Here is a 22,082-nt window from a genome sequence, read left to right as displayed (position 1 = left end):
AGAAAGCACTTAAGGCTCAAGTTTGATAGGATAAGCTATGTTTCCTGAATAATGTGATATAGAGATGCACATATCCTGCACGCACTGATGTATTGTAATTACTGTCAGCAATTCTTATGAAAATGATCATATGTGCACATAATTGCACATTTGGAAACATTTGTAATCATTTGTAAACCCACAGGTGTATCACATCATATAAAATATGTTATATATTCCTTAATATACAATTCATTTATCCACACGAAGGTTTGGCTGATTATGATTTTCCCTCATATTCATCCCCCCCCCATCTTCTCGCTAACCTATTGTCTGCTTTACTGACCCAGTTTTCACACAGGGGCCATTAAAGTTGCATGTCGTCTATCGGCTGGCAAACATTTGACAGTCGCTGCCAAATTCCATTAGGCTGCCTAACCAGGCGTCACGGGCCAAAGTAAACCCGGTTTGTGCAGACTGTGAAGGCGTGGGGAGAACAGTAAGGTCACCAGGTGTGAGTCGGACACTAATGAGTGAAACCTTTGACTGGTACTTGGTAAAGAAAGGCCACAGACATTCTGGATTGTTATAGTGCGTCCCTACAGGCAGTGCATTAAGGTGATTGCTTCATTTACTCCTAAGTAATGCAGAATCACACATGTGTAGACCACAGTATGTGGTTATAGGAACCTCTTTAAGATTTGTATACAACACAATGTAGTTACAGTATAGAATAAAGTGTATATTTCACATTTTTTCATGGTAACATTTTTAGAGAATACATACATAACAAAATAATGAATAATATGAATTTACAGCCTTAAAGAAAACATGTTGGTACTTAATTTTTTAAGCCCATAGATACCAAGAGACAGACAAATCCCTCAAATATATTAAATGCATCATCAATAATGGGTTTAAGCCTATAATGAATTCAAAGACTGTGTATATATGTATATATATATATATATATATATATATATATATATATATATATATAAATATATATATACACATATGTATTTGTAGATGTGTATATATAAATAGAGATATATATGTATATGTACTGTATATATGTGTATATGTATATATATATATAATATATATATACACATATATATATACATATACATACATACATACATGTACACTATATGTTTGAATATGAAAAATAAACTTCATGAAACACCACCCAAGAAGTGAAAAGTAGGTTTGGACTATGGCGACCTGGGAAAATAAAATGTATGAGGGTCTCAAGTGAATGCTTCAGCCAATAAACCGCATTAATGCGGAATAAATGGTAATTTTCCAAAATATTCCTAAGTTTCAACTATATTCTGCAAACACTCCAGACTGATGTGGTGTTAGAATTTGACAACAACTCCCTTACCGGTGGAGAGGGTGGTAAACAGCCGAGGTGATGCCATTCGAGTAGTGGGCAGAGAAACTGAAGCTGTGGTTTTCCTGGAAGTTCTGATTGGTTCCCACACTGAGAGAAGGGAAAAGTCACGTGACAAGTGAACAATGAGTGAACTCTGGCACAAAAACAATCTAAAACATTGACATTGCGGAGAGATGTTAATGGTGCAACAGAGATGTTGCATATGATGACAGAGCCGTTTCAGTTTGAGCCGCAATTAAAATGAGGCACAGCTAAATGTATTCTTTAAATTTAAGTGGGCAATCTAAATTAGATTTGTACTAGAGTAGATGTGTAATTTGTGAGATATCTCACTGGGGAAATGTCTCCTTGCAATGTAAACTGTATGGAGAGAAAGGGAAGAGAAATCGCTGTAAGAAAAGAGAACACACTGAAAGATTTACAAGGTCCCCATAGTTCACATTTGTCCATACACATACATACAGACGCGTCGCACAGGCAGGAGAATGAGAGAGATGATTTACTGTCAAGGCTCAGCTATAATTCCGAAATTGTAATTCGACATGTTTGAGCGACAATATTGGAATGCAGTCACATGAAAAAGAAGAGCGGGTATAAGCTCCATAGTGAAAATGAACCTTGAAAAACAAGCCAGCATTTTCAGAGTAAATCTGGTGCAAATGTCTCCCACATCTTAATTACCTCCTCTCCCTCTCTCTCACACACACACACACACAAACACACACCACACTTGTGAAGCTATATCTGTGAGGACCCATCCTTTGCAATATGTATTCCTTAGCCCACAGCTGTCAGAAGCCAACAGCAGATTGGGATAAACACAATAAAACAAGCTCCTACCCCAAACATAACCATTGTATCTAACCACAGTCTGAATGGCAACCCTAAGCAAAACCCCAATTTTAACACCAACACTAACCTTATTAATTCCCAAAGGTCACAGCAATGACCTTTTTTAAACTAAATGTGTGAACCATAGAGAGACATGCATATGAGTACAGGCACACACAGGGCAGCTAGTCTTCTTAGGACACTGCATTGGCTTCCATTCATTTGGACAGCCTCAACAAAACCTTATACGTACTCATAACCAGTCAATGCCTTACCCTAAATTTAACGTAACCACATCTAAAATCTTAGCCCTCAAGTAAACCAGATCCTCAGCAATGAGGTTCTGCCTTACCAGGACCAGATTTTGGTCTCCATGAGCACTACTGGTCCTGACAAGGTCAGTGCGTATGCCGTAAAGACACACGCACACAGACACAGCAGACAGCTAACACCATTTATCTGCCTGTAATAGAAAAATAAATCAACATTTTCCTCTCTTGTCTGCAGAACTGAAGCAAAAGTTGTGTGGTGCAGGGTGTCACCTGATCGAGATTCAGCACACACACACAATCTCATCCGGTGTCTTGGACTGCCATAATCATACAAAATGTAATCGGAAATCTCTGAAATAATGCCCTGTTAAATAATGTTACATGGGAAAAAAGGGGAAAGTGTGGGCACCCATGAGGAAAGCACACACACACACACACACACACACACAAAACCAAATGTCAAATATTAAAAATGTGTCTCTGAATAAGAACTTGCAAGTAGTAGTATTGGTTTTCAGAGACAGATGCCAGTCTCCGTATTGTTTACATACAAACAAATACATCATCAAAGTCTACCTATTGGATGGTGCTATAAAAGTTTAGATTAAACAGCTCATGCATGTAAATTAGACAATAATAGAGCAGCTCCAAATTGTTCTTTCTGCCCCATCTTCAAAATGTGAGTGGAATTACAAACGAACACCACATTTATATGCTTTGAAGCTCAAAAGTGAGGTTGAATATCAAGGAAACGCGAAGAGGCAACATTTCGTAAAGCTGTGACGGTGGCGCAAAATGTCCTTCAGTTGTTTGCATCTGAGACGCAGTTTATTCTGAACCACAAACAGCAGCTGAGGCATTGAGAAGCGTCACTTGACGTGTGTACAGTAACCGCTAAAAGTAGCTTAAATGAGTTCAAGTACAGTAGCTCATAGCCTTTGAAGTAGTCATTTTAATTTCGAGCCCTGTAGGCAGTTGAATTGTCAGTGTGAATATAAGCGCCGTAAGAAGAACTGTGAAGAGTAAAACATGAAAGCGGTTGAATTGTTAATGATTGAAGCGGCAGCTTTTTCAGCTCAAGCTGAAGTTTCATACACAGTAGTTTCAGGCGTAGAGTATTTGGTCAGTTTAAGCGATAAATGTCAGTTGTAAAGTGGAACTCCGCAAATTAGTGCCACTTCAAACACAACCACCGAAGGCTGAGGTCGTTTAAACTGAGACGTGGCCAGCAGCCTTTCTAATAGCTTAGTTTCAGAGGCCAGAAAACTCTTGAGTCGTTGTTTAAACTGAATGATCTGATGCAGGCGGTTGATATAGGCGTGAAAATGACTGAATGATCTCTGAATGTAGTTTAGAAGGGTTTGCTTGCTGGTTAATATCACTATTCATCAATCTACAATTAAAACAGTATTAATATTTGAACTTAATAAAAAAAGAGTACCTTTTGAATCTCCATTTTTGGTAGATTTTTTGGTAACACTTTAGGGAACACATATTCACAATTAACTATGTGCTTACTAACATGCATATAAGTAGCATACCAGACCTTAATAAATAGAAAGGACTTTTTTTTTTATAAAATAAACAATCAACGAAACATAAATAAACAATCAACAAGACATAAAGTAAACATGTGTAAATAGGTGTTCCCTAATCTAAAGTGTTACCGATTTTTTTTAAGCAGTGATCACACAAATGTCACCACATAGAAAAGAACATGTAGTTCTTTGCAGGGGCCCTGCATACCAACATAAAAATGGCAAAGTGTAGCAAGAAAAAGCATCATGATTTGGGGGCTGCGCTGCTGCCTCCGACCTGGGCACCTCGTCATTATGAAGCGGGAACTGAACTCCCACATTTATCTAGTAAGTAATTTATTGGATGGTGTCAGGAAGAAGAGGATGGGTGATGGAGCAGGACGATGACCCTGAACATCAAAGTAAATCTACTACAGAATGACTCTGAACAAAGAAAACCTGCTTTTGAAGTAGCCAAGTCGGAGCCAAAGCATCAATCCACCCCAAGACGCTGCAGAATGACCTTGAGGGCCGTTCCTATCAGACATCATATGTATATGACTGAGTACTAAGCACGTTGGGTCCACAGATAACAGGGAGTACTTATTTCACGTTAGTGCTGCCAAAGGAGCTTCCACCAGTTATTAAATCCAAGAGGCCATTTACACTTTATGCCAGTGCTGTGAATGTTTAATGAGTGTGTCCACTAAATAGAACAAAGATTATGAATGTTTGTTTGTTATAAGCTTAAGTACAATGTGTTTATCCATACTTGGGACTTAGAGGAGGATCAGGAACCTACTACCGTATACTTTTTCTTTAATGTCACGAGAGAGTCATAGAGATGCTTTGAGAACACTAATACCACTAATAGGTGAATCAGTAGTTTTTTGTCTCTCACCTGACGAGATAACTCTTGAGAGCACCCCCATATGTGATAACAAGCAGCTCGGCTGACCACTGAGCACTGGCTGTGTACTCCAAGAAGATCAGACCTGCCACCGCACAGCTGAGATCCCCCGGAAAACTCGATACCTGGGTCAAAATAGAGAGACGGAAAAAGAAAAGTCAGGAGCCGTATGGAAATCGGCTGATGCAAATGACAGGGGAAATCAAAAGAAACGGAGAAAACTCTACAATATTTATTAGTCTGTGCCCGCACCGCGTTTTTACAAGAGGTAACAACAAAGATAGATCACACCAACAACATTTCTTAAAGAATACGGAACAGACGGGGAAAAAGAGGAACATTATTGGACAGGGAGGAGAAAACAAGAGAACGTGACAGGAAGCAAGGGAGGTGGGAGAGCAGGAATTTTTATCATCTCCTAAAATAGCACCAGTGTGAGCACTTAACGGTGACAAACAAGAGACACAGAACAGAAGAGTGGGGAGTGCCAGTGTAAGTGTGCAGACAGACACACACTGTAGATGCATAACAAAGTAGAGTGGCACTAAAGGAATGAGGATCACAGACTCCGAAATATGAGTGTGGCTGGGGAGAAGGACGAGTGTCTGCCCTGATATTATCTGATGCATGGAGGAGGGGGGAGAGAATGATGGAGGTATTATAATATGTGGCACACAGATGGCATTACAGTGAATAGGGAAAGGCGAGACAGACTTGAAATGGCAGGGTGAACAGAGCTACTGGGGGATGTAAGAGTGAGATGCAGAAAAAAGGATCCGGGGACGAGTGGAGGAGCAGCAGGTGTGTGAAAAATTAAACAGACGGGGAGAGAAATAGAAATGGGACACAAAGAGTAAAGAGGAGAAAAGAAAAAGCAACAAGACAATGAATTTGAAAGCAGGAGAGACAGACACAGAGCCCCGAGGGTGGCTGACGACGAGAGGTTCTCTTCAGAGGTGACAGGCAGCTCAAAGTGGCCAGTAAATCTGTGCCACAACAGCAGAGCATGGCCCAACTTATCTCTGGAGGCGAGATTATGGATGTCTGAAGCCCCATAACTGTGTCACTGAGAAACTGCAAATACAGTCACATCTCCCACAGCAGAGTCGTCTACCCTCTGTCCAATGATTTCATTCACACAAACAAAACAATACAACAGAATAGAGAACCTTTCAATGACATCAAACCAGGGAGGATTTGCAGTGAAAAGTCCATGGTGTAACATTTAGGGAGGGTAAATTGGCAAAATTGAACTGATTTTGTTTGTTTGTATCAGCGTATAATCACTTAAAATGAAAAGCCTTGTATATGTAGTTTAGGCAATGGCCTTGTTTTAATGGAGGTGCCAACTGTCTACAGCAGCCAGAACACAGTGTATTTCCCATTTGAAAGACACCATAGTTCCTTGATGTGCTTGGAAAAGAAAAGCAGAGGAGTCTGCCGTTTGTTACCACCTGCGGTATCAACTTTAGATGTCACCAATTGTCACACACTGAAATTTAAAAGTGCAATTCATCAAATCGTGTGTGGGAATGAAGGAAAATCAGTAGAACATGGAAAGGAGGCCAAATTAATGTTAGGTTTCCACTTACAGTGACAATATTAAGAAAACAACAACAAAGACTGGTGCACGGTTACCGGTGGGATGACAAAAAGTTCACTGCCCATGAGGTCAAAAACGCGCACGGTGCCAGTGCTATCAGCGTAGGCCAGCAGGGTGCAGTCGTGGCTCCATGCCACTCTCCGCCACTGCGTGTTCGGGTCCTTTGGCACTGTAACAGACAAAAGAAAAAAAGAAAGTAGTAGAGGGAACGCCACGGTATTAAGACGAGCCAAGGATTGCCTGTTAAACCAGACCTCTCAAAGAATAATCCCTGGATTTCTGTAGTATGCGATGATATAATGAAAATAGATGGGGACAGGGGGGATAAAGCTAATGCCATACATCAGCAGCATATCTAAGGACCTATCCAATTCATCTATGAAGGAAAGCTGTGGAGTAATACATCTCAATAATTGTCTCTCAAACTCGTGCATACACACACACACACTTTCACACGCACACTTGAGATGCAAGAGAAGGGGTGAAGGAGTGAGGCCGAGAGAAAAGGGGGAGGAGAAGCGAGATCATAAATCCAGCTTTTATTGAAGTGTAGGCTACTGTTTCACCAATCTGCTGGCTCAGCAGTGCTGTGAGTGTAACCATATCTCTGTGATGAAGCACACCCCTGCCTGCTGGCACTTTTTCAAGGCTCTGCTGTCATACTTCTCTGTGATCGAAGAGCTGGAACACTCCGACAGCTCTATGATCCCGGGTCTGTTTTGAATACCTAATTATTTTATGACACATGGAATTGCATTTTAAAGTATTAAGATCTTTGCATGTATGCTAAGTAAAGTATTCTTGCAACTAGACCTAACACAGGCTTATTTATTTTTATGAGGAAAACAAAATATGCCGTCATTTTTGTTTATTTGTTATCAAATTACAATGTGACTGGCATAAATTGTATTAACATTCTTAGCCAAGGAAAGCTGCTACAACCCCTGGTGGGCAATACCGCAAACGAATGGAGGCGTCGGATATTGTATGACTAGAATTTTAAATGAAGAACAAAAGGAAGAAGTGGGAGGCAAGACAGACACAGAGCGTGAGGGAGTGAGAGAGAGAAACAATGAATCCAGCACCCACTGAGAGAAATAATAGCTCCCCCAAATTTTAAAGCTGAAGAAATCAGAGAGCACCTCAGGAAGAGGGCAATTTAAAACACCTTTGAGACTCTTTCTGCTGAAGAGGAGGACGAAGAACATGGAGCCATTAAGACAGCCATAGGTATCAAGCATCTCCTCTGTACTCCTCATGTTCCTTCGCTCCAATCTTTTCCTCACACTTCCTCCCTTGTTATCTCACCCCCCCTCCATTATGTATTGTATACACTATGTTCGTCTGTGAGTGAGAGGACGACATTTCCAGATGGCTTTTTCGAGGGAGTTCGAAAATTGGATTCCACTGTCCAGTTTTTGGGTCGTTTTGTCCTCCCCTAAGTGACGGTGTGGGCGGAGGTTAGACCAGATGACCGTCAAATATATGCCTTCTACCGAAAGACGCCTTTATCTGAGCTCAACACTTATGAATTATGTACGGGGGTGGGAGACAACTCCACTGCAACAGGAGCAAACAGGGAGCGAGGCGGGAGAGAGCGACAAAGAGACAGAGAGTGATACACAGACACACGCACGCACACACACGCACGCTCCTCCATTAAAAGCAAATACCATTAAAAGGCAGGATCACCACAAAATCCATTACGACAAATCTCCATGAAATGAAATGAAGTAAAAGTAACATAAAGAAGAGAGAGATGAAATGGAATGAAAAAGGGGGAGGGAGGCTGAGGTTTACACAGGCCCAGAGGCTACTGTTATCCACACTATGAACCATTAAAACAACGACCCATAATGACGGCTACCCAGAGCAGAACAAATATAGTATAGTGAGAGAGAAAGAGAGAGAGAGAATAGCTGTGAGAGATGATGAAAATAAGAACAAAAAATAAAAGATGAGAGGACACAGAAGAAGGGAAAGGGTGGAGAATTCCATTCTGGGCTTTTTACTGAGCACTTAAAATGTTTTTATGGTGTGTTTGAGGCTGTATGTGCAGAAAATGTGAATACAAAACAGAGAGCAAACTGCTGGGGGGTCGTTTGGGTGTGTTTCAGTTTGACACTGCTCAATACATGTGGACTATAGCTTCTTCAAAATGTTTATTTGTCATGTTGAACCTCCAGGTTACGGAATTGTACCACCATCTGCCAGTGTTTTTTAGTTTGTTTGTTTGTTTTTCTATGGTGCCACTACTACCTGTCATATTCAAAATAGAGAGAAAAACAAATAAAAAAATGAGTCAAACTAGTCAATTTCACGAAAAATGTGTGATTTTGAGTGAAACCAATTATTTGTGGTTTCTGGACAAAACACCACTCACTTCACGGAAAAAAAATTATTGATATTGAGGAAAATTGTATTGCAATACGTATTGTCGATTAATTATTGTGGATAAAGTCCCTAAAAAGGGGATTTAAATTGATATTTAAACTGACGATAGTCTAATTTTGTACACTTTTGTGACGATTAAAAATAGAATAATTCGCATCAATATAGAGCCATTTTTCCAGCCACCTAATGAATGCAAGTCCTAATTGCTCTTTTTCGGGTCACCAAGTCCTGGATCTTCAGTTGCTAAATGCTCCACTATGTTCACTTGTTGTTTGCTACCAAAGCAGTAATGATGTAGATTGTAACATCAAAACAACAGATCAATAAATTCTTCACAGACTTGTGGGAATCTCCAGTCAGCTGATCATACTCTGTGGATTCACCTCTATGAATGTTCTTCTTCCCATCAAGCAAAGGGATTTATTCAGTCACTAACACAGACATTTTGAATAGTGCAGCTTAAAGTCAATAAACTTGGATAAAAAAAACACACATTTGGACCTCATTCAGAGCAATTAAAACCAAATCAGTTTCATTTCCAGTCAAACAATCGGGGCAATTATTATTTTTTTTTTTTTATCAAGCAGATTGAGCCTGTGTGACGGCACAAGGAATGTTGCTGTTCACACTCACACTGACACAAACAAATTTGCCACCACGAGTGATATTCCTGTTTCAAACAAACACAAGAGTTAGTAGTAGATGTGCGCAATCACGGTCAAACGTGCCCAGACACACTCACATGGTTGGACAAACAAAAAAGCTAATTAAAACCTGCAAGGCAGTCGAATGTGGCCTGGAGCCTTTGATTATCTTATTCTATGTGAGGGTGTCTGAGACCAAACGTAATACTACGGACTGAAATATTGTCATTTGTTAATTATTTTCTCTTCTATTGAGCAAAAAGTATTCAGTGTTTATTGTACAATGGTAATATTAGCACAGATTTCATCCATGATATTGGAGCAAAGCATCAAATCATTTTGCACCATATTGTAGTGAATAATGTTACTGCAAAAAATATTTATAGCATAGCGTAGGGCTGACCAATTTGGCAAAAAATGTCTAACTCAATTTTTTTTCCCTGTCGGATTGAATTTGCAATATAATTTAATTCAGGTCAAGGTTAAGTTTAATATTCACTCAAATGAGAATGACCACATGACACCTTCCAAGTCCTCACCCTCTGTTTTTATCTGCCTTTAACAAATCAAGCTATTTAGCATCTCCAATGTGTGCAAGACAACTTCAGGCAGGCAGCACATTGAACGACCTTCCCTTCCTGTACAAGGCTCAGTGTGTGCAGAAAGCTTAATGTTTTGTTTTTTTATCCTGATCCAAGTCACCCTGTTTTCTACGAGTACATGTTGTTACCATATGGCCGTAGATTACACCTGCTGAGACGCAGGACAAACAGACGCAAAATCTCATTGTTTTGCTGGAAAATCTATGTTATTTGTGATCGTGTGGCGTTGTATCTTGTATGTATGGGTTAACAGCCAACAATAGAACAATTTAACTGACTTTGCAATATATTAATTGTGTATTTCAGTTTAAAAATGAGCATGAATGTACAGTGCAAGGACACACATTAATTTCTTTAGATTACTTAAAAAGACAGATGTACATGTACTACATAAAAGGCACAAGTACATACTGCACAACAGCAGTAATATCTCGTTTTTCTGTATGAAGCACATGGGTTTATTAGGGTGATTTGAGCATGGGAGGATGTCATTAACTGTTTGTTTGATGGAACAATGGGGAGGGGCTTACCCTGGCACTTCCCAATGACAGAGCCAAAGTCATCTCTCACAGACCTGAGGAGCAAACACACACAAAAAGAAAAAAGGTGAAAACCATGGTAGCGTTACAAGGCTATCACACAACAAAAGGCAACAAGTGCACACAGTCGTAGCCTCATATGTCCTGGTATAAGGTGGGTTATAAGAGCCACTGATAGCCTGCCAACTGAAGTAGCTCGATGGATCAAAGAGACAAGGGCTGCAGAGTGGCCAGTGTTTGGACAGACTCTTAAGTCAGCTCAAGGCCTTATCCACTGAGCTCTGTTAGCACTCAGTCACTCCAACTAATGCCTTGAAACAAGGCCATAAAACACTGTGATTAAAAAACAGTCGTGTAAACAAAGTTTTCGAGAGAAACACACAATAACAAGTGCAGAGAATAGAGGAACGAGCAATTGCACTCAATTAAAGCAGGCCACCCAAAACACTGGCCTGATTTCAGTGAATAACAAAGACATACATAGCTTTATGTGCATGTAAATGACTTCAAATTACATGAGGGGCAAAAGGAAAAGAATCTTCAATCAGGACTGCATATAAACAAATTTGTCTCTTTTAAGCTTCTGGACAGAAACAAATACAGTGGCTTCGGAAAATGAGTAGCCTTTTTTTCCCCACTTCACGGTCTTAATGGGTTATTGTGTGTAGAGCAATGGGCAAAAACTGCAACTCTCCATAAATATAAAATGAAGTGAAGATTAATTCTCAAGATAATTAAGTGTGCTAAAAGTAAAAGGCCCAAACACAGCAGTTTGCAGCCACTGCATTTGCACCGTATACCATGTTCATTGCCATTGACTCTCTATTCAATTTTGCTCCATTTACACGATTATACTGTGTCAATGGAGCAAACTGCTGCGTGAGAATATTTTCTCTGTGTAAGAGGGAAATTGATACATGTCTGAAAATAATTACAACCACTTGAATGAGCACAAACACACTCGTGTGTGATTATTCTGTCACTCCCTCTCCCTCTCACTCACTCACACACACACAAACAAATACTGAAACATTTTAGAGTCATTGACATTTTCATAGTGTTAGCTTTAGTGTTGTGTCTCCTGAAGTATCAAATCAACACTGTACACATATTTACGAGGTCTTAACGTGTTAAAAAAAACACATGACTTTCTGGATAGAGCCTGAGACTGTAGCACTTCTGCATGCACACCGACTATCCCACAGAGATGGATGGAGTTCAATAATTACCTAATCTCCACACACTGGTCCTGAACCACCGCCAAGAGTTTGCCATTACTGTGGAGAAATCAAGAGAACAGCAAGGAATGAACAAGAGAAATAAATGAGAGGGCGCACAACCGAGCAGACGGTGAGAGGAGCAAATGGGGGGAAAAAACAGGCAAACAAATGTTATTGTCAACAATATTAAATGCCAGTGAGAGCAGAAATAAAGATTAGAGGTGAGTAACGGTGATAAAACATTGTCACTATTAGCCGCGACAAGGTTTGAAAGAAAGTGTGTGTGTGTGTGTATGTGGCAGCACAATGCACACCAGGATGTATAAAGTAATATTAATAATAATAAGTAAAAGCACTTAACAAACAAAGGTTCAGAGGGATTTAAGGGGAGATACAAGGGTGTAACTCACCATACTTAACAGCCCGTGGCCAAGTGGAAAGGGAACTTGACTTGTAACCAGAAGGTCGCCAGTTCAAATCCCCACCCGGCCAAAAAGGGCTGGGGTACCCCGGGCGCCACTCAGTGTGGCAGCCCACTGCTCCTAAATCTAGGATGGGTCAAAATGCAGAGGAATACTTTCCCTAAGGGAAATACTAATAAAAACTAACTAACGCCATACTAAATGGTTGAATCCACTGTATAGACAATTAAATGAACACCTGTTCTCTACGTGGTTTGTTCGTTCAAATAAGAACAATTAAGATTGAGGGAGCAACGCAAGGGGAGAGGAAACCAGGAGAGGTGTTGATCTGTGTGTTCTAGTATTTGTAGCTTTGTGAGGACCGAAAAAGTAAAGGAAAAGTGAGGACATTTTGGCTGGTACTCACATCTTTGAAGGGCTTTTTGACAGTTAATACCTGGTTTTAGAGTTCGGGAATGCATTATGTCTATGAGGATTCTCACCTCGAATGCTAGGCAAACGTGTGTGTGTGTGCGTGTGCACGTGTGTGTGTGTTGCACCTTGCAAGCACCACATGCCAGTTGATCTGCTTGTTTGCCAGGCGGACCAGACCCAGAGGCAGAGTAGAGCTGGACGGGCTGAGATTAAAACAAAAAGATGATCACATCAGAAAACGTTGATAACTATTTGCCCACTGCTATGTTTACGTAAAGCATTGTTCTACAACGAGCTAACAGTATTTACATACATGTATGCATGTGCAGTATTACAGCGATTGGTATGAATGCACTTCTGAACTTACGGCAGTTCATTTATTGGGACACCTAGGAGTAGATTATCACAATTTTGATAATATCACCAAGGTCGCAGATTTAATTTAGACGCAAGGTTTTAATCATTGGGTCTTTGAGAACACAAAAGTTATGTTTCAGTGTTTTTCTACTTCATAATATTTTCAATTCAATTTCACTTTTTAACTTTTTCAGTGTAATTTATGTCAGTGATCCTCTGACTCATGCGTGACATGACTGTGCTGAATTCTATTCAGTCTTCATGAAACAAAATCTTCAGAAATGTCTTTTCTCCTTCTAGTATCACAGCTTGTGTGGTCCGCCTGCCTTCTCTCTCTCAGTTATATCGAAATAAAACTCTTAAGTCGTCTTCATTCATCCAGAAGAAGGGCTGATAAATAAGCATAGCTAGAGGAGTTCTAAAATATTTAACAAGGTTATTGATGGTTCCAGCCAACCACCTGCTGAGAGAATAAGCAGGCCTTACACAGTCCACTGCAGGCCCATCCAACCATCTGTTACCATAGTACATCAAATACTGTGAAGAGCGAACAAGGTCAGTACTTCAGGATTCATGCTAATGGTAAAATACGGAGAAGTGCATAGATTTTTTCCAGTGAGACATTGGTGCAGTATATTTTATAGGAAATGGAGTTAAGTAAAGGAGGTAGAGCCGCTGTCACAGTTCAGTAATATTTAATCTGTTGCAAAAAGTTAGAAATAGTAATGTAGTGGTGCATGGTGTTCTTACCCCTTTAGTGACTAGCATGTAGGGCAGTGGGCACTCTATCAAAATAATTCAAACATGACATTGATAAAGACATTTTTAATGATTAAGAAGTGTGGCATTTTAATGACCTTTGTTTAACCCCCTACATGAAGAGCAGGCCCTCCCATGTATCCATATTTAACTGGCCTAAAAACAAAATCGCAGTTTTTTAACGACAAAGCTTAAAATATGATTATAATTACAAAATCCCTTCAATAGGCACAAACCAACATCCACTGTGGAATAAGAGGGCAAACATTATCAATATCTTCATTAATTCTTCAGTAACTCGAGATGAGTTCTTGATTTGTACTCATTGCAGAGATTATGTTTTGATTTGATGACCTCACATGATGTATAAATGGTTGGCTGTACTGTACATGAGCTTTATATCTTTAAATATATGATGTGATTTATATACATATACATACTGCCCCTAGAGGCTAACAATTACACTACATCCACTTGTGCCACTCAGAGCTCATGCCTGTGGTGACTCTTTGATCTCTGTTTGACCACTTATTCAAATAATAATCTGTTCTAAAGATTATGTTGCTATTTTGATCATTTTTTATGTAGCAGATGTTCCTAGTTCTTATATTGTATTGCACACATAACACGCAAGCAAAGGGTAGATAATTAAAATAGCATTGTAAGTTGTGCTCAAGTTTCTCCAATGCTTATCTGTTTCTTGCTATATGCCTCCAAGCCACCAGGGGGAACCAAAGCTACATGTTCAGCCTCATCTGAGGAGAATTAAAATGTACCTGTCTTTATAGCCATCTCATGTGTTTATTAAATCTCTTATATGCTTAAAGCCAGTGCACCTCTGAAAACAGCATCATGATAATGAACTTACCTGTACCACAAGTAGTGCAGAATTAAGCGGAACGGCCCTATAAGAAATTCATCATATCCAGTTAGCATACAGAATTACACAAAATGTGTGATATTGTCTCATTTTGTAGCTCATTGTATAATACATAACCTAATTGTTACAGTGGTACACATTATTCTGGAGGACGAAACCAGTAGTCTAAACATACAAGCTGCAAACATAGATTGTGTGATGGACCTACAGGTGATTGGATCAGTTTGGAAATGGTCGTGGCCACTGTCAGGTGTTGATGTGTCAAGTATGATGATGTAGTTCCTCGTGTGTGCATAGAAAAGGTACTAAAAGGTAAAGGTACAAAACTTACCTGTTACAGCTTTTGCAACAAGAGAAGTGTTGTGTTCTTTGCTGCCTCGCAGCTGCAAATGTTGAAAAAGTGACAGGTGAGCTCATCACTCGTCTCTTTCCCACACAGCAAGTTGTGGATGGTTAATTACTAATATGTGCTGACAATACATTTCGAGTGAAATAGACAGAGGTAAACTAACAGTTGATATGTTTGTGCTACGTGGCTTAGTGCTGCTAACACAACTCAACTACTGTATTCGAGTTTCAGCGGACATTTTCACTTTAACGGTCAACACAAGTTCTGCACAGCCAGTTGACGATTGTCAAAAACAGAAGTCTGACTAACCTGAGTGTCCGTCTCTGGCGGCCATTCGGTAATAACAAGTAAGTCATACAAAATATGTTCCTCTTCGCTGTCAATCAGAGATTCTTCAGCCATGTTTACTTGAACTAGTTGTCAACGATCTACGGCGACCCACACGGGACAATATATATGAGGAAACCGCTTTTGGGAAACGAACATAGCCCATAAGAACAATCGGTACTGACGTCTTAAGTTTGTAAAACTGTATTGCGATGATATTGTATAAAATAGTTTATACCATATATACACACAATACACGAGTGTTCGAACGTATTTTAAAGAGCTACTTCGCTATCCGGAACCAATGTTCGATGGCTGGTACCTCAGACCACGAAAGATGTGACACCGAGCTTTAAAATGAGAACACGTCACATCCGATTGGGTTACAGTCACATCAGCAATCATGGCGTTTTCTGGTGAGACATTTATTTTAACTTCGATTGTTGTCACATTCTTATTTGTATTGAACGTATTACATGTGACTTTTGCTCAATAGAAATGGGAGTTATGCCTGAGATCGCGCAGGCTGTGGAAGAGATGGACTGGCTGTAAGTGACTGGCAGGAATGTGTGCCGAACGTGCACCTTAGATTAGCTAAATCATGCTTATAGTTGTCTATGTGTTAATGTATTATTGATTCGCTATTTATTTATTCACATAATGCCCTTTTATTCATTTACGTAATGCCTTTTTATTTGAATCACTTGGTTTTAGGCTACCTACTGACATACAAGCAGAGTCTATTCCCCTTATTCTTGGTGGAGGAGACGTACTCATGGTAACTCCTTATCTCTTTCTGTCCAAAACACTAAATTTGTATTCTGCAGCTTTTGAAAGTGTTTTTTTCTTTGTTTCGTTTAGGCAGCAGAAACTGGGAGTGGTAAAACAGGAGTAAGTACTTATATTTATTTAGCTGAATTCAACGTTGCATTTAATTTTATTTGTAAATTACCATTTTAAATTAGATTTAACAGCACAGCAAAGCTAAATTATGTCAATCGTCATGTATAGGCCTTCAGTATCCCTGTGATCCAGATTGTATATGAGACCCTGAAGGATCAGCAGGAAGGCAAGAAGGGGAGAGCCTCCATCAAGACTGGGGGAGCAAGTGAGATAATCTTAATATTGCCGTTTGTTTACAGATTGTGATTTATAAAGTAAAAAAATAATGTCTTCATGTTGGACTTGCTGTTTGTCTCTTCATTGTCTCAGTTTTCAACAACTGGCAGATGAATCCATATGACCGCAGCACAGCCTTTGGTAAGAGCAGGAGAAATGAGCACCAAGTGTTATAATCCAGCACTGAGGAAGCTGCTTGGGTGTATCTGTTAGTGTTTCAGCTTTCTACCTGAAGCCTTATCGTCTCTTTTTGTTTTTACCTGTCCAGCTATTGGTGGAGATGGACTGTGCTGCCAGAGCAGGGAGTTTAAAGAGTGGCATGGCTGTCGCTCTACAAAAGGTGTCACCAAAGGTGTGTAATGCACACACAGTATGCACATCAATTAGGATTTGATGCGTTTCACACGGTGCCAACTATTTATTCAACATTATTGATTGCATTCCATGTGTTTTGGTTTGCAGGAAAGTACTATTATGAGGTGACCTGCCATGATCAGGGTCTGTGTAGAATAGGCTGGTCCACCAGTCAGGCAGCGTTGGACTTGGGTGAGTCTTCTCTTCTTTTACGTCTGTTTTTCAGAGACATGCTGTAAAATACAACACGTCTCAGTGTTCTCAGTGCAGCACTAATTCAGTCTTCTCTTTACAGGAACTGATAAATATGGTTTTGGGTTTGGAGGGACTGGAAAGAAATCAAACAACAAGCAGTTTGACAGCTATGGAGAGGTAAGAGTTAATGAATTGCCCTGGTATTGGGGGTTGTCAATAATTCTGTAATAATTAAATACACATCCTCCTTGTTATCTCTTGTTTTTGCAGGAGTTTACTATGCATGATACAATTGGATGCTACCTGGATTTAGACAAAAGCCAAATTTCCTTCTCCAAAAATGGTGTGTTGCAGTTCAAATTTATTTATTGCTATAATGTAAGATAGGCAATGGATTTTAAATACCACTTTTCCTATGCGTCTTGCCACTTTGTTTCTGGTTTCCTCCTTCAGGCAACGACCTCGGCTTGGCTTTTGAAATCCCACAGAATCTGAAGAATCAGGCCTTCTTTGCCTCCTGCGTGCTCAAGGTAGCACAATAGAATGTTTTTAAGAACAAATACCAATGTCTGTTAGCAGATTGTTGTTTTAATTTCTTCCATTTGTGTCTGTCAGAATGCAGAGCTGAAGTTCAACTTTGGAGGGGAGACCTTTAAAAACCCCCCCAAAAGTGGGTTTGTTGCCCTGGATCAGGCACCAGAGGCTCACGCCATCAAATCCTCTCAGACAGGTGTGTAGCTGCGACCTCATTTCAAACCAATGACATGAAATGTATTGCTTATTTGAGTATCTGTCCATTTTTCTTTCTGTGCAGGCAGTGCTAAAGTCAGTCAGGTGAAAGTATCATCCAATGCTCCCAAAGCCCTGATCCTCGAGCCGTCAAAAGAATTAGCTGAGCAAACCCTGAACAACGTTAAACACTTTAAGAAATATGTAGACAACCCCAAACTCAGGTAGGTTGTTCTGAGCTGGCATGCTTTACTTTTATAGCTACTGTACATTTGCCTGCTTTTCCCAGCATATGTGTAATATCAATGTGATACCAGAAGATGGAGTCAGTGCTCAGTCTATAAATTGTCAATCTGTTATTGCAGGGAACTGCTGGTGATTGGTGGTGTGGCAGCAAAGGAGCAGCTGTCTGTCTTGGAACAAGGGGTAAGGGAGATGTGCGGTCCCTTCACATTCATTGGATTTTGTTCACTTTTCCTCACACGGTTCAGTGTTATTACTAATTCATTTTCATCTTTCCTACCCTCTGTATGTCATTTCATCAGGTTGACATTGTGGTGGGAACACCTGGCAGACTGGATGACCTCATATCCACTGGGAAACTCAGTCTGTCCCAAATTCGCTTTCTGGTCCTGGATGAGTGTGTATGTTGAGCAAAAGCATAGAAAGTCACAGCCTTGTGTGAACAGTTACTGTTTTTAATTGAGGGTTAAAAGTGACGTCTCTTGATTGATGATTCTCTGTGTCTTCAGGATGGCCTCCTCTCAGCAGGCTATACAGATTTTATCAACAGAATCCATAACCAAATCCCACAGGTGACGTCTGACGGCAAGAGGCTGCAGGTAAAACGTCCATGTGTGATAAAAAACATAGAATTCACTGACTTCACTTTCAGGGATTATTCTGTGTTTTTAAGTTGGATGGGCAGATGGTTTGATCAATATTTAATCAATTTACTCTTGCTAGTTAACAAAGAAAGTACAAAATGGACAAATGTGGTATTATAGTAACACAAATGAATTGTTTTAAGAGCTAGAAGATCAGTTGAATATAAAGAAATGTTTGGCATGTGTCTGTTATTTTGAAAGTGAATCATTTGACTCTAGAACATGAGTATTTCTGAGTGGGAAAACTCACTCTGCACAGATTTGGAGAAGCGCACCGCTATGTTCACACCCAGTCTGAAGAGAGACCATGCACTCAAGTATTTGTCACTTGTTCAAAGCGATTTATGTTTGATTCATGTGTTTTTCCCAGGTGATCGTTTGTTCAGCCACTCTCCACTCCTTTGACGTGAAGAAGTTGTCCGAGCGCATCATGCATTTTCCCACATGGGTGGACTTGAAGGGTGAGGACTCTGTCCCAGAGACTGTCCATCACGTGGTGGTGCCTGTGAACCCTAAAGTCGATCGTCTCTGGGAGCGTCTGGGTAAAAACCACATCCGCGTAAGTCCCACATGTGGAGGCACAAGGAGTTGTTTACGTTCTGTCAAAAATAATCCATTACTCTGAGTTGGCATGTCTTGTTGGTCTAGATTAAGATTTTGACTACGCTTTTCTTCTTCTTTGTTCCATTGTTCTGTGGGTAGACTGACGAAGTCCATGCCAAAGATAACACCAGACCGGGAGCCAATTCTGCAGGTAAGAGAAGATGAGCAGCAGATCTCTGACTCTTTGATTTTGTCACACACAAATTGAATTGCTTTGTGGCTAATTTATTGAATTAATCTGGCATTAAAGCAAGTGTGTGTGCATTTTAGAAATGTGGTCAGAAGCGATTAAGATGCTGAAGGGCGAGTACACAGTGAGGGCCATCAAAGAGCACAAAATGGACCAGGCCATAGTCTTCTGTCGCACCAAGATCGACTGTGACAACATGGAACAGTACTTCATCCAGCAAGGAGGAGGTAGGAGCCATTTCGGCCACTTGTATTTCTGTCTTCATACCTCAGGTGATATTGGGTGAATGTAGTGTTCCCAAGAAACACTGAAGGACATATTTGAAATCCAGTCACTCGAACCAATGAATAGAAAATGGTGAACATTTCCCCCAATATTAACGTATGAACAAAATTATGCTCTTCAGGTCCAGATAGTAAAAGCCACCAGTTTTCTTGTGTTTGTCTCCATGGCGATCGCAAACCCAATGAGCGTAAAAATAACTTGGATCGTTTCAAGGTAAAAGAAGAAAAACTAATTGATACTTTTGCAGACGTAATCAGAACTTGGAAGATTTTTGAATGATTTATTGATTCATTTCTCTAGAGAAAAGAGGTGAGGCTCCTGATCTGCACAGATGTAGCTGCGAGAGGAATTGACATCCACGGTGTTCCTCACGGTAACAGATATATTTCAAACGTTGCATTGTAAAATCTCCTTTTATTCTTGCGTACCATTTCAAATTCGTAAATTTATTTACGATTATTATTCACTCTTCTCTCCGTCTCCTACCCTCACATTGTTTTTACTCAAGTGATTAACGTGACTCTGCCAGATGAGAAGCAGAACTACGTCCATCGCATCGGCAGAGTCGGACGAGCCGAGAGGTAAATAATTGAGTGAAATTCTGTTTGCTATCAAGTGGATTTGTAAAGCAATCAAATGTATCATCACAGTGACCTCAAATCTCTGCATAATGCACCATAAAATGTCAACATTTATTGGTGTGTTTTATTTATTGGTGCACGTTGCAGTTGAATATCCCTCCCCTCATCCTTCCCTTCCCTTCCTGTTGTGTTGGAGAACATTATGTAGTCTTCAGTTGGCATCGAAACTCAAAAGACATTTAGTTTGTCATTTGTGAGCTTTTGTATTTTCATACAATCAAGTGATTTGAGTGATTGAGCAATTATAAAAGATTAAGTATAATTATTGTATCTTCACTTTACAGAATGGGACTGGCTATTTCCTTAGTTGCTATGGAAAAAGAGAAGGTAGGGTCAGTGATTTTAAAAACACACAATGTTGATTCTGTTTCTTGATTTTTAAAGTAAAATAAATTTTGTGCAGGTGTGGTACCATGTTTGCCCTAACCGAGGCAGGGGTTGCTATAACACCCGCCTGAAGGAGGACGGAGGTTGCACCATCTGGTACAATGAGAAAGAGGTGAATGTGTTTGTTTTGCTTGTTGGAGATGATGACTCCATCTCGGCGTCAGCAGTGGTGCCTTTTAGATTTGATAAGCAGCAGATGCATTTGTTATCCAGACAGAAACGACACCCTCGGGCTTAAAAGGTGTGTCGTGTGTACGATCAACACATTCACAGGAAAAAACCCCAGTGGGCATTAAAGTGCTGTTCTTGCTCTGAAAACTCACACACACACACACACACTCACTTTTTCTTCTGTAATTGTATGACATCACTCCACTCCCCCACATCATCCTTTCTCAATCCTGTTTGTGTCCTTTTCTCTTTCTCTCCTCTGATCGCAGCTCCTGTCAGATATCGAGGAGCATCTGAAGTGCACCATCACCCAGTGCGAGCCAGACCTTAAAATACCTGTGGATGAGTTTGATGGAAAGGTCACTTATGGTCAGCGCAGGGCAACGGGAGGTATGTGACCTAAAAATAAGACAAGCGATCGCACTGCAGCATATGATCGTGACTTGAACAACAACAACCCTGTGACCTTTCTCTCCAGGTGGTAACTACAAGGGTCACGTGGACGCGTTGGCTCCGACGGTCCAGGAGCTCGCTAGCCTCGAGAGTGAAGCCCAAACTTCCTTCCTCCACCTCGGATACCTGCCAAACCAGCTCTTCAGAGCCTTCTAAACTTCCCCCAACTAGCACTACACAGTAATACTGCTGATGCAGAACAAAGAAAATGTTTTCTTTCGAAAAGTTAAAGCTTCAGGATACAACATTTTTGTGCAATTAAGAAGTGAGTAGTGATATGTCAAATTTGTTTCCACTCAAATGGCAAAACGTAACTCATTAATCCGATAAGTAATTTTATTTTACGGTGTTGAAATATCAACATTACTCACTATGTCCTTATAGTCCAGAGTTTCTTTGGATGTTGGAAGTGGGAAGTTTTCAGTGTGACGGCCTGTTTCGACTGCTGCCCTCCTTGTTTTCAGAGTGTCCATCTCAAGGACTTTCTCTGCCCTTGCAAACCTAATTTGTTAGATTTTGTGTTCTGTTTGCTGATCAATACAACCGATTTAAGTTTCCCGTTGGAGTAAATTACTAGAGTGGGTGCCATTTTGTGAACTGATTGATTTATTTTCTGAAATAAACTCTAGTAGCCTGCTCTCTTTGGT

General features: G+C 40.2%; 2 protein-coding genes across 2 annotated transcripts in view; one reads left to right on the top strand and one right to left on the bottom strand.

Moving 5' to 3' along the window:
* Positions 1 to 15,687, bottom strand: part of nbas (NBAS subunit of NRZ tethering complex) — a 163,627-nt gene extending 147,940 nt beyond the window's left edge. The window contains exons 1-9 of the mRNA XM_044048460.1: positions 15,404 to 15,687; positions 15,077 to 15,128; positions 14,734 to 14,770; positions 12,875 to 12,952; positions 11,923 to 11,970; positions 10,685 to 10,728; positions 6,550 to 6,683; positions 4,903 to 5,036; positions 1,370 to 1,468 (exon numbers count right to left, since the gene is read on the bottom strand). Of these exons, the coding sequence (XP_043904395.1) occupies positions 1,370 to 1,468; positions 4,903 to 5,036; positions 6,550 to 6,683; positions 10,685 to 10,728; positions 11,923 to 11,970; positions 12,875 to 12,952; positions 14,734 to 14,770; positions 15,077 to 15,128; positions 15,404 to 15,496 (719 nt within the window). The 5' untranslated portion in view covers positions 15,497 to 15,687. The remainder of the gene's footprint in view (positions 1 to 1,369; positions 1,469 to 4,902; positions 5,037 to 6,549; positions 6,684 to 10,684; positions 10,729 to 11,922; positions 11,971 to 12,874; positions 12,953 to 14,733; positions 14,771 to 15,076; positions 15,129 to 15,403) is intronic.
* Positions 15,688 to 15,772: 85 nt separating this feature from the next.
* Positions 15,773 to 22,072, top strand: ddx1 (DEAD (Asp-Glu-Ala-Asp) box helicase 1). The gene is made up of 26 exons (XM_044048886.1): positions 15,773 to 15,837; positions 15,918 to 15,969; positions 16,136 to 16,199; positions 16,283 to 16,312; positions 16,433 to 16,529; positions 16,634 to 16,681; positions 16,809 to 16,892; positions 17,003 to 17,086; positions 17,190 to 17,266; positions 17,360 to 17,432; positions 17,543 to 17,619; positions 17,705 to 17,819; positions 17,904 to 18,042; positions 18,184 to 18,244; positions 18,364 to 18,462; positions 18,571 to 18,660; positions 19,076 to 19,264; positions 19,408 to 19,459; positions 19,579 to 19,725; positions 19,905 to 19,996; positions 20,084 to 20,156; positions 20,292 to 20,364; positions 20,709 to 20,751; positions 20,828 to 20,923; positions 21,252 to 21,372; positions 21,461 to 22,072. The coding sequence occupies exons 1-26, from the start codon at positions 15,825 to 15,827 to the stop codon at positions 21,589 to 21,591; spliced, it is 2,220 nt and encodes a 739-aa protein (XP_043904821.1). The 5' UTR covers positions 15,773 to 15,824; the 3' UTR covers positions 21,592 to 22,072.
* Positions 22,073 to 22,082: the final 10 nt, after the last annotated feature.

The sequence above is a fragment of the Solea senegalensis genome, linkage group LG17 (assembly GCF_019176455.1).
Source record: "Solea senegalensis isolate Sse05_10M linkage group LG17, IFAPA_SoseM_1, whole genome shotgun sequence".
NCBI lineage: Eukaryota > Metazoa > Chordata > Actinopteri > Pleuronectiformes > Soleidae > Solea > Solea senegalensis.
The sequence above is the reverse complement of the archived record's forward strand: the minus strand, read 5'-3'. Positions and strand labels throughout refer to the sequence as shown.